The sequence below is a fragment of the Melospiza melodia genome, chromosome 6 (genome assembly GCF_035770615.1).
Source record: "Melospiza melodia melodia isolate bMelMel2 chromosome 6, bMelMel2.pri, whole genome shotgun sequence".
Classification (NCBI taxonomy): Eukaryota; Metazoa; Chordata; class Aves; order Passeriformes; family Passerellidae; genus Melospiza; species Melospiza melodia.
The window spans coordinates 24,916,885-24,925,688 of NC_086199.1; the positions used below are offsets into that span (position 1 = coordinate 24,916,885).

Below are 8,804 nucleotides of genomic sequence, written 5' to 3' on the forward strand. Positions count from 1 at the left end.
AGCAGATAAATACATAGATGCCGGCGGGATTCTGTTTGTAGGTATATGCCGATTAAAAGTATTTTATATCTAAATAAAACGTGCTTATATTTTTAACTATCTCTACAGGCTAACTTTTACCAAACTGTCTCAACAACCACCTTCAAGTAATCCTCCGCATAATCACCACTGTCTTGGGGGTATCAAAAACGCTTCGGGGCAACAACAAGTCTTGTATGTGCGTACTGACACTGTTGCGGCAGTGACAGTCTGACCGAACTGAGAAAGCCCGATGTGGAGGGCTTGTATTAACTGCTGATAATGTCGGACGAGGCCGTCCGACGGTAGTTCACACATCGGGGCGAGTGATGCTGCTGTCCCCCCGAGACTACCGGGGCACCCACGCCCACACAGAGCCCTTTCCGCGGGTCCCCCCGCGAGGGGCGCGGTGCAGCTGGCGGGCCGAGGCGTGCCCCGGGCCCCGCCGCCCCCGCCCTGGCACGGCGGCCCCTCCGCCCGCCGCCGCGGCTCCGGGAGCGCTGCCCTGGCACCCCGCACCTGGCCCCACCCTGGCCCTCTTGGCCGGGAACGGCCCGAAGGAAAGGACGGGGAGGGTGTCGAGGGCTGGGGCAGGAGGGCTCAGCCGTGCTCCAGCAACTGGGGAAGGAGGGAAAGGAGAGGACCGGAGGCAGCGCTGCCCTCGCTCGCACGGAGCTTTGCGAGTGGGGCCGCCAGGCACCTGTGGCGAAGGGGCCCGAGGAGCCCCAGCTGCGAGATGCTCCACGCCCTGGGCAGCTGGAGGAGCAACTGTGCGTGCTCTGCGGAGGGGTGAGGATTTTCGCTTTAGCCTTTGGTGGTCTCGCTGGTTGCCTTAGGTTCCCACGCCAGGGGGAGAGGTTTCGCTCTCTGTACTGAGGGGTTTCTCCCACCCTAACGAGATAACCAGGGCAGGGGGGCTTTCCCACGGCGAGGAATTGTCCCCGTGAGCCACAACAGGCGTTTCCCCCCCCCACACACACCCAGAGCGCTCCGTGCCTAGGTAGCGCTCGCAGGGTGCGTCTCTGGGAGGACTCCTGCCTTCTCACACGCCCAAGCATGTGCTTTCCAGGCGGGAGCGGCTCCCAGCGCCCTGCCCGCGGCCGGCAGAGACACAAGTGCGCCCTACACTCCATCACTACGGAAACCTCCGCTCCCGGCGTGGGTGTGCTGGGCACATCTTCCGTTCTGGGGGACATGGGGAACCAGAGGGTGTATCACACCGACACGCACAAGCAATCACATGAGGTTTCTATGAGCTCGTTCAGAGCGGGTTGAGAGGGGCGAGTTGCGGCAAGATGCCTCGGTGGGGCCATTTCTCCAGGTGGTCATTTACATCTCTCCACGAACGTGTTAGCTTTATACTGATGACCAGACGCGAAGAAAGAGCCCTGTCACAGATCTGCTGTTGCCACTTCTAAGTCGGACCTCTCTGGGAGCGGCTGCTCCTGCGGCGGGCGGGCAGGGCAGCGAGCAGGGCAGCGGGCAGGACAGGACAGGGCACCGGGCAAGGCAGCGGGCAGGGCACCGGGCAGGACAGGACAGGGCACCGGGCAGGACAGGACAGGGCACCGGGCAAGGCAGCGGACAGGGCACCGGGCAGGACAGGACAGGGCACCGGGCAGGACAGGACAGGGCACCGGGCAGGACAGGACAGGGCCGCCTGCTCGGCGCAGGGAGCGGGGGCCGCAGGGCTGGGCAGGGGGCGCAGCCAGACGTGCACCCGTGAACTGATCCAGAGGGATCACGGAGCACCTCATGGCTTTGTATCAAAAAGTTACACCTAGAAAGCGTGTTTCTTGTTGAGAAAGAATTTGCGGTGCGGTTTGCGTGGGACCCTTACTCTCTGCCCTCCGAGCCCTCCGAGCTCTGCCTGGCCGAACATATTTGATTCCCCTTGGGGAGGCACGGCAGCTCGTATAAAAAAGACATTGTTGTCTTTGGAGAGCCCTGTGCGCACTTTCAAAAGCTGATTCTTGAGTTCCCAGCCCCCGCAATCCAGTTGATGAGGAAACGCTCTGCGGTCTTGGTGGCACCGTTTCCATTGGGATTGGCACCATTTGATTGACAAAGTCTCCCATTCTTCCACCTCTCGAGTGTTATCAAAAGGATTGTGTGGGGTCAGAAGCTATTGAAGGGACGTCCGTGTAGCCGCATTTCTGCAAACACGGGGTGAAAACCGTGCCTTTCTCATGAAAATGCTTCCACCAGGCAGAACGCATCTCATCTTCCTTGCTCTGCTCCTTAGCATTTCTTTTTAACTCGAGTGTTTTACTGAGCAGCATCACCAGGTAAACGAGTATTTCGCTGAAGGCAGCCTAGGCAGGGCTCTGTCGGGACGGCCACCCTCCCCGGAAGCTGGAGCAGCCATCTCTGGCAGACGAAACTCCGGTGGAGGGCTTGGAAGAAAAGGGAGAGTGAAGGGAGAGGACACCAGCGAGCAAGTTTTCTCGCCCGTTGTCCACGGTCTGACTTGCCCCGTTATAGCTCATTTGGGGCGGGAAAGCAGGCGCAGAGGCTGACCGGTTTCCTTTACACGGCGTCCATCTAGCCCTGCTAAAAAGTAGCTGGACGTGGGCGCGCCGGTGTGCTCCTGACCCAGCGCTCAGACGCGCACAGGAGAGTTTCACCCGCTCCCCAGCACAGGTGAACGGAGCGCTCTCGCATCGCCTTCCCTGTGCCAGACCCCGCGCAGAGCCAAGGCCCGACTGGCTCGGGATTACCCGACCGAGCGGTGTTTGGGAGGCGATTTAACCCGCGCCCATCCAGTGGGAGGATGAATAAGGCCTGGCAGGGCGGCGGGAGCCTCGGCCGCGGGTCCGAGCGCCGCTCCGCGCCCCGCTGCCGCCCTCGGGCCTACCCGGCTGCCCCGCCGCCCCTGCGGCGCACGGGAACCGAGCCCCGGCTCCTGCCCCGCCAATCGCGCGGCCGCTCGCCGCCTTTCGCCTCTGATTCAAACCGACTGAGCCGTCGTTTTGGTGGATCCTGCAGTATTTAATTTTTTTTCCTTCCATCCACCCCCTTCTTTTAAAGACTCATGAAAGAGGCATGGGGATGGAGTGTCTGAGAAATTCGGGGTGGAAAAAACCAACCTCAAACCCCAAGCAATCAAACCACTACGGCAAGGCCGAGTCTCTCTCTCTGTGTGGGAAGAAAACCAAAGACCATACTCAAAAATAGGCGCAGAAATGGGAAAAACCGGGGCGAGGGAGCGGGGTGCGGGGGGGGGGGGGGGGTTGTGCCGGGGGGTAGTGTAAAGAAATGTTCCAGAGATCTGGATAGATAAGATTGAAAGGTTTTAAAATAAAAGAGGGGAAATGAGAGGTAAAACCCAAACGCCTTTCTAGCCCAAAGTCGCCCTTCTCTGCCTCTGGTGACCCAGCAGACTCACAAGCAGCCCACTTGGGGTATTCAGCCGTGAGGGAGCTAGTGCCGAAAGAAGCAGCTGAGATGATGTAAGAGAGCTGGAGGCCTGATTGAAGCAAAGTTCCCCCGATTATATTTGTGTGGAAAAGCTCACCTCTTGCAGAGCTCTAAAGTGTAATCAAGACTGAGGCTTACACTTGAAGGATGTTAACTCTCATACGGGAACCTACTTTCTCCTAAACGGTTTCTTGCCTAGTGAATGAGAGCCTCCCAATTGAAGCAAAATGATCCTTATGTACTAATATCAAGCACAGCCACAAAGCGACCGGCTATTTATGCTGCCACTTTAGACAAAGATATTTAGTTATTCCCGGGTAGCAAGTGCACTTTTGCATTTTTAAGCACGAACCAGCCGAGCACAAACATATTTACAAGTGCAATTACTAAATAGTTACTTGACACTTCAGAGTCCCAGGGTTAACTGTACCTTCGCTGTAATTTTCTTAATATTCAGGTAATCGCTGTATTAAATTGTGGTTGTCAGGGCCGTAGGCCGGGGTGTGAAACACTCAGGGGAGGTTTCTCTCCTCCGCCCGGATCACCCCGAAATATAAGCTTTGGAGACACTAGGCGTTGGAAGATTTCTTCAAAGACCCGAGTGACATTAGCTACTGGCTGCCCGTACGTGTGCGTGTGGCTGTGAATGGATCGCTTTTGTTTTCACACCGGATCCGAGAACAGATCCGAAAGTGCCAGAAATTGCAGTTTATTGGAAACTACAGGGAATTCATTGGCAAGGTCGCGTAGCAGATGACCGGAGAGGTCTTCTCCATCCAGCTCCCGTGCTGTATAAATAACCTTAGAAAGCAGCTTCAGCTTCAGAGGGACCACGAGAGACTGTGAGAGTCTTTGCCTTGGAGAATAACAAGCGACATTTTGCGCTAACCTATTTTTCATCGGTCTCTCGTCCCAGGCAATTAAATTACTGCTTGATTTTGCAAACTTGTGTCTTCCACCCCTCTCTGAGATATTAAAAAAAAAAAAAAAATCCCTAGCTGAAAGGAATTTGTAGGTTTAGGGAGACAAACGATCCTTGCACTGAGTGTCTTAGGAGGCATAGAGAGTGTTCCCGAGATGCGAAACCCCAAGCGCTTGTTCAGCCCCAGCCGGCCGGGGCGTTTGACAAGCCAGAGCGGGGAGTGCGGGGCGCGGGGAGCTGTGGCCCGGAGAGAAACATCTGCCCTCCGCAGAGTTGTCCTCCCGGCGGCGGGGCTCCTTCCGGACCAAACTTAGTGGGGGAAGAGGGAGATTCTGTCCTTTGGCTTACTGGCATTCCACCCCGTTTCCCCAGCTCTCACAAAGGCTGGGCTGACAGCCTTGCCACCCGGGAGCTGTTTTTAAATCCTTTCACCCAGTCAAATGGTGGTCTTTTTTTGCTTTGCCTTCCATTTCCCGTCCACGATATTGTCACCCCGAGGAAAAAAAAAAAAAAAAAAAAAAAAAAAAAAGAGTTGTGCTCACGGGGTCTTTCTTTCTTTTTTTCCCCTCTCTCCCGTCCTCTCTGTCTCTCTCTTTTTTTTTTCTTTCTTTTTTTTTTTTTTTCCTAAAGACATAAAAAAAATTCTGACAAGTAAGACTTAAAGGTGTTTACCTTGTCATCAGCATGTAAGCTAATTATCTTGGGCAAGATGTAGGCTTCTATTGTCTTGTTGCTTTAGTGCCTATGCCCCGCCTCTGGTGGCAGCCTAAAACCTGGCGTCTGGCTAAAACAAACGAAAGGCAGCCCTGAGCCTCCACTCAATCCAATTAAGGCGGACTTCGTCCACTCGGTTACGTGTACATCCAACAAGATCGGCGTTAAGGCAACACCAGAATATCTGGCAAAAAAAAAAAAAAAAAAAAAAAAAAGATTTGCCTCCCCTTCCTTTTTTTTTTTTTTTTTCCCCAGCCGCCGAATCATGTCGATGAGCCCAAAGCATACGACTCCTTTCTCAGTGTCTGACATCTTGAGTCCTTTGGAGGAAAGCTACAAGAAAGTGGGCATGGAGGCCAGTAACTTGGGGGCTCCCCTGTCAGCCTACAGACAGTCTCAGGTTTCTCAGCCGGCCATGCAGCAGCACCCCATGGGCCACAACGGAACAGTGACTGCCGCCTACCATATGACAGCGGCAGGGGTCCCCCAGCTCTCCCATGCTACGATGGGGGGCTATTGCAATGGGAACCTGGGCAACATGAGCGAGCTGCCGCCTTACCAGGACACCATGAGGAACAGCGCTTCGGCGACAGGATGGTACGGCACCAACCCGGATCCCCGCTTTTCCTCAAGTAAGTCGGCTCGGGGCTGGGTGGCCGAGGGGGGCTTGCCGCGCAGCTGCCCCGACACACCGCGGGCAGAAGGCACGGGGGGTCCGCGACGGGGCAAAAGTCGGTCTCAAACCCAGACGCGTCCCCCAAACCCCAAATTCCTCCTCCTGCCCGAGAATCGTACCCGGTCCTTCCATCCCGGCTGGTCGCACGTCAGCCTCCCGCGGCTGCTTTTGCGGGGCAAGGGGGTTGGAAGCCGGGCTGCGGCGGGGAGCGGGAGCCTGGCTCTCGCCGTCCAGCGGGGCGGGAGCGTGGCGGCCCGGGGGCCCGAAGGGAGCCGGCGGTGCCCGCCCGCCTGCGCGCCGCCCGGCACCGGGCGGGCGAGGGGGGAAGCCGGGGGCGCCGGGGCCGCGTCCCGGGGAGCGGCGGGGCAGCGGCAGAGTCCTCCTCTTCGGCCGGAGCCCGCGGAGCCGCTGTCCGCGGCTGCTCCCGCCGCGGCTGTCGCCTTGGGCACTTTGCTGGCCGTGCCCCGGGCAGGACGAGGGGTGAGTGGTCGCCCCTATTCACCGGGGCTGGGCCGGGCGAGAAGGGGGCCACCGCGCTCCCCGGGGACGCGAGCCGCTGTTTGGAAGCGCGGTGCCCGAGGCCGCGGCCGGGGCTGGGCTGCCGGGGGGCTGCGGAGCCCCGCTGGGGGCAGGCGGCGGCGGGGGCTGCCGGAGCGCGGGGCCCCACTCGGGCCGGGCCGGGCCGGGCCGAGCCGAGCCGAGCCGCCTAAAACGTGCCGCCTTCTCCCTTGCAGTCTCCCGCTTCATGGCGCCGTCCTCGGGCATGAACATGGGAGGCATGGGCAGCCTCGGCTCCCTGGGAGACGTGAGCAAGAGCATGGCCCCGCTCCAGAGCACGCCGCGGAGGAAACGGAGGGTCCTTTTTTCGCAGGCCCAGGTTTACGAGCTGGAGAGACGTTTCAAGCAACAAAAATACCTCTCCGCCCCGGAGAGGGAACATTTAGCCAGCATGATACATCTCACCCCGACTCAGGTCAAAATCTGGTTCCAGAATCACCGCTACAAGATGAAACGCCAGGCCAAAGACAAGGCTGCGCAGCAGCAGATGCAACAGGAGAACGGCTCCTGCCAGCAGCAGCAGTCTCCCAGAAGGGTGGCAGTGCCAGTGCTTGTGAAGGATGGCAAGCCCTGCCAAGCAGGCTCCAACACACCCACAGCAGCTATCCAGAGCCATCAGCAGCAGGCAGCTACAACGATCACGGTGGCTACCAATGGCAACAGCCTCGGACAGCATCAGAGCCACCAGACAAACAGTGCGGGGCAGTCTCCAGACATGGGACAGCACTCGGCCAGCCCTTCCTCTCTGCAGAGCCAAGTCTCCAGTTTGTCTCACCTAAACTCTTCTACTTCTGACTATGGCACTGCCATGTCTTGCTCCACCTTGCTATACGGTAGGACCTGGTAAAAGGATTAAACAAAGAAAAAGGGAAAAAAAAAAAAGGCAAAAAGAAAAAAGAAAAAAAAATCCAACAAATTTTCCCAGTTACACAAATCTCTGTCCTCTCCAAACTACTGTGTGCTTTTTTCTTCTTCTTTTTTTTTTTTTTGTTTTCTTTTTTTTTTTTTTTTTTTTTTTTTTTTTTTTTCTTATTAATGCTCTTCTCCCTTTCCCCCGTTTCACTGAGTGGTCTCTGTGGACCTCTAAGAGAGAGAGACACTTTTTTTGTTCCATTTTATTGTTACTGTTGATGGTTTTGGGTCTTTATGTTTTTTCTCCCCCAAAGTTGTCCTATGGGGTGTATAAAAATATTCAGACTAATAACCATGGAGCAGTCTGCAGAAACGGGACCATCTTTAGGCATGGTCTGAAGACTTGGATATCAGATGTACACTTTGCCAGCGCCTAGGACTTGCATGTAAATACAGAGATTTTGGGGGATGGGGTGGTTTTCCCCCCCAAAAAACGCATTCGCGTCACCCAGACACAAGAAGCAGCTTCCCCCTCCCCGGTCTCTCCCAGCCCGCCGCCAGGGCCAGCGGATGGAGACGTGGAGTCATCAAAGGCTTGGCTTTTATTTTCCTCCTTACGTTTGATGTGAACCTGTAGCTGTATAATGCTGTCAAAAGTTGGACTAAACCCATAGTTTTTAGTAGCCTGTATATTTTGTTGTAAAAAGAAAAGGAAAAAAATACAATCAACCAAACCAACCCCCACCTTTTTTATGGACAATGATCACCCCGTCGTAAATCCTCCGGCAGTTTGTTATTTGCGCACGCCGCCTTTTCCTGTTGTAACTTATGTAGATATTTGGCTTAAATATAGTTCCTAAGAAGCTTCTAATAAATTATACACATTACGAATATTCTTTTTAATTTCCCCCTTTGGTTTCCTCTCCCGACGCTCCTATCCTTACATCTTCCTCCTTTTTTTCCCCCCTTACCCCCCAACCCCCGCCCCCCCTTTTTTTGACTTCTTGGTGGAAAAACAAGCCGGGATGTTGTCAGAGCCCGGAAGGCCCCTGCCCCTCCCAGGGCCCAGACCCTATTCCCAAAGGAGAGCTGGCCAGAGGGTTAACGGGATACAGGATCAATCCTCAGCGTGCAAACAGGACGAGCAAACGCGTGGGATTCACGAACTCGAGACCGAAGGAATCGAGTCCAAATTCATTAGCCCGATTATTTTTTGGGGGGTGAGGGTGGGGGCGGGGGGCACCTCAGCGACTTCTTGCTAGAGAAAGCAAAGTATTCCGGGACTAGAAATTCAAATGCCAAAGGCACGGAGGAGAAAGAAGGTAAAAGTCTAACGCCATTAGAAAAAAATAAAACAGCGAAGAACCTGCTGTCAGTATAGAACGTGAGTCCAATTTAAAGTGTCCAGTTTTAATACCTTGTAAGAACAAAAGAAAAAAAAAAAAAAAAAAAGAAAGATAATTTCTACCAGGTTTTCCTATGTACTTGTATTTTAAGGGAAGTACAGTCACCTTATTTATAATCAAAATAAAAAGATAGTTTATTGTGTACGACATGTAGTTTGAATTAACTTTCTTTATCAGGCTGCGTTTCATTTTCTACATTTCCATATATTTAATTTTGCACAAATCCAGCCCCCCACGG

General features: G+C 54.9%; 1 protein-coding gene across 1 annotated transcript; it reads left to right on the top strand.

Annotated features, from left to right (window-relative positions):
- Positions 1 to 619: 619 nt before the first annotated feature.
- Positions 620 to 8,051, top strand: NKX2-1 (NK2 homeobox 1). Its single transcript, XM_063160353.1, has 3 exons — positions 620 to 807; positions 5,330 to 5,706; positions 6,485 to 8,051. Exons 1-3 carry the CDS (start codon positions 755 to 757, stop codon positions 7,153 to 7,155), a joined length of 1,101 nt encoding a protein of 366 aa, XP_063016423.1. The 5' UTR covers positions 620 to 754; the 3' UTR covers positions 7,156 to 8,051.
- The last annotated feature ends 753 nt before the right edge of the window (positions 8,052 to 8,804 follow it).